Consider the following 3,301-nt stretch of genomic DNA (forward strand, 5'->3'; position numbering starts at 1 on the left):
TAGCCACCAAGAGTCAAGGATGTAGAGGGCGTTAATGGCAATTCCACCCGCTGTAGAATGGACATTTCAGTACGTTTAATGCATCGGGCTCCACGCTGAAAGAGGCTTTGGAATCCTTGCATCGGTGCTTGAACAAATGCAGATGCGTCAAGATTCATGGACATTCTACTGTCCGAGGAGAATTGCGCTTCAAGTGCTTGCTGATTCATGCAATAAAGAATCTTTTGGACGTATCGCTGGACTTCGTCGGCACTTTTCAAGTGCGTACCAACGGTGTGACGTGGAGGAAGGCCATTTTGTTCCAGTGCTTGCACGCCCTGCAAAATGTATCCATTTGAAGATGTCGTGTCAAGTGTTACATTTGAAAACTCTCTATAAAAGAGCGTCGAGACAAGATGCAACTCACTTTTTCACCATATTGATCGTAAATGTTGCGCTTAACGGGGTCGAAAAGCACTTTGTATGCGCGATCGAGCACTGCGTACTGAGCATTTGCGGCCGCAACGATTGCCGAGTTGTCTTGGCGTCGACGATCTGGATGGAATTCGCGCGAGAGAGATAAAAAGCGATTGCGTATCTCAGTGCTCGAGGCATCTCGTGGCACACCCAATAGTGCGTAGTAGTCGCGCTCGAGTTGCCGCCAGTACGCGACTTCTTCCTCGGGCGAAGGTGACTCGCTGGCCACCATACACGCAAATAAAAAGAGTTATAGATAGTAACGCAATTTTAGTAGGAAATGGACAAATCTCATTGCGCAGCAATAGAATAGACGACAACTCTTTTTTTTGGAAACAAAAGGACTAATTCTGCCCTTGCATTTTGCAATTTTTGTGTACAATTTTGTGAGACCCTTTATATAATCAATCACCCGGCAACTTCCTAGCATTGGAATCGGCAGTTGTTTTGGACAGGAAACCTTCCAGCGCCGCTTTAAATGTTTTAAATACTAATTCTCAGGAGAATGCGAACAATCCAATAATGTGTTGTTCTAATAAGATTTAAAAAAAGGGGTTCACGCCAAATCAACTCAGCTGGGTGTCCGTTACACAAAAATTATTTCTTATAAGAGGAAAAAAATAAAGAATTTCCAATATTCAAATTTGGTAATATTGACGCAGTGAGACATCAGTTCTATTGATTGGTTGATTTAAGTTTGAATCAACCACGCCAATTGTCACAAGACACGATTGTGAGGTGCGCAAGTAGGCACGATACGTAATTAGTTACTAATATAATAAAGTCAGTAGTAGATAGAAGATCATTACGTGGAAACTTAATATATTGAGACAGTTTTCCTTTACTCTAATCTAAAGCCAGAGGATATACCTTTAGTAGCTAGGACTTCTTAGCTACTTAGAACCTTCCTCTGCACGTCGTGTACGTGAAGTAGTCGAGACGCCCTGCCTTTAGTGTAATCAGAGATTTCATCGTACTGGATTTGGATGACAAATCTGATGTCATCCTTGGATCACCATGGCTCATAAATACGAGCCATACATAAATTGGCAGCATCAAGCCGTGACGATGCTTGTCTCTCGTTAAACAAATGACAACTGATGAACGTCTTGGAGCGTCCACAAGCGTGTGGATGTCCTACGAGTGAGTGCGATGGCCTCACTTGTGGTTCGGTCGTTTGCACGACTGCACAAGATTACCCATCACACTGTGGAGTTAGATTCCGACGGCTGTGCTTAAGCACATGCAGCATTGAAGGTCCACCATTGTGAGTTACTGACGGCTACAGGTAACATCGAAGTTAGGCCGCTCGAATAAGTTGAGTCGGTCCAAACAAGGATGTATGCTTGGAAGGCACATCCAAGAAATACTGAAGGCATGTTTAATAGAGACAGTGCAAAAGTCCGAGATCGACTGGAGAGTCGATCGGTGCAGAAGATTATCTGTGGTTTTGCAACCACAGCTAGTGGCAGTTGGGGAAAATTTCCTGAAAAAACCAACGAAATAAGTCCCCACTTATCTTCGGATTTAAGTTCCAAAGATGAAATTGAGACATTGAATGTTGAGGTAAACAACGAAGCAAGTATAGGCGCATATACACTTGACCTGATATCACCTTGAATTTAACTTCGGAGATATTTTAATTGCCAACGCTAGAACTAAAGCCGCTGTTCCGTGAAGTGCGTACTTGTCACATTAGACGAGCACGTGGCCGATATTCGGTTGGCAACGGGGTTTTAACAGACCATCGATGGACGAAGGTGTCCTCAAATTGAAGACTCGGATTGAGCGTTTTAAGTCTCAATCCTGGGATTTTTTGGTAACAAATCCTACACATAAGGATTTGAAGGGTATCCACCCTCGCATGATAGACATTTCGAGCAGTATAATGAGAGCCGTCCATTAAACCAGAAGGTTCATCGGAAAGCGACCGCTTTGCGCGTTCGTAAAAAGATTGTAACAAATCAATTCCCTTGCGCAACTTAGAAGAGATGCACTTCTATAATGAGGGTCTTTGAGAGAGTATGTCCGCTTTAGGGCATGGACTGCACCCTAAAGACAGCAGGTGGGTGTCCCCGAAAGGAAAGGTAAGTCGTCCTCTTTAGACAAACGCTGCAGCTATAGCATGCGCCGATTACGGTACGTAATTTAGACCACTCACGAAAGCTGACTCATTTGCCAAGCAGACCTCGCGGCCTGCCTTTCACACATTCGTGATGATTGCTTACCAAATTTGAAAAAAGGGTCATATCCATACGGCACTTGCAAGTTTACCAGCGCTGCCTAAAAAAGGCATCGATTAAAAAATCCTTTTTGGCCTCATAGGTTTACGAAGCCTCGATTAGTCGAATACGAAGTTCATATCGCTTGTTCGTCGTGTCAATCCAATAAGTTAAATTGTCCAAAGGAGGCAATCAGGATTTCTTTTCGGGAGCACAAAGCAACATATTGCGGTCCCTATTCCTTTGCTAGTGTCAGAACTGGGGCTACCATTCATCTCGAAGTAATCTTTTACGATCACATTAATCCTCCTGATGCGTGATAACGTCACCAGAGATGTCATCGTTAACCGGGTCATCAAAAGGTGACTCCACACCAAAAGGTTCAAACTTGATAAAATAACGTCGCGAAAATTGTTTTAGGTTGTCACGTAAGAACCCGCACGTCTAAAGGACTCGACCCCGGGTAATCCGGTGGTCTTCACAGTCGCCACTGCGTTGGGATGACGAAACGGGGTGTCCTGTTACATAAGTATTAGTTCCTAACGAGCATTAAAAAATAAATTGATTTATGAAAGGAAACAAGCAAAGAAGTACAAATAATGATCTTTATAAATTATTTAACT

General features: G+C 43.4%; 1 protein-coding gene across 1 annotated transcript; it reads right to left on the reverse strand.

Moving 5' to 3' along the window:
- Positions 1-355: 355 nt before the first annotated feature.
- On the reverse strand, positions 356-688 carry CCR75_001283 (uncharacterized protein; the record flags this gene model as incomplete). Its single annotated transcript, XM_067959387.1, has 1 exon — positions 356-688. One exon carries the CDS (start codon positions 686-688, stop codon positions 356-358), a length of 333 nt encoding a protein of 110 aa, XP_067819298.1.
- Between the last annotated feature and the right edge of the window lie 2,613 nt (positions 689-3,301).

Source organism: Bremia lactucae, linkage group LG15 (genome assembly GCF_004359215.1).
Source record: "Bremia lactucae strain SF5 linkage group LG15, whole genome shotgun sequence".
Classification (NCBI taxonomy): domain Eukaryota; phylum Oomycota; class Peronosporomycetes; order Peronosporales; family Peronosporaceae; genus Bremia; species Bremia lactucae.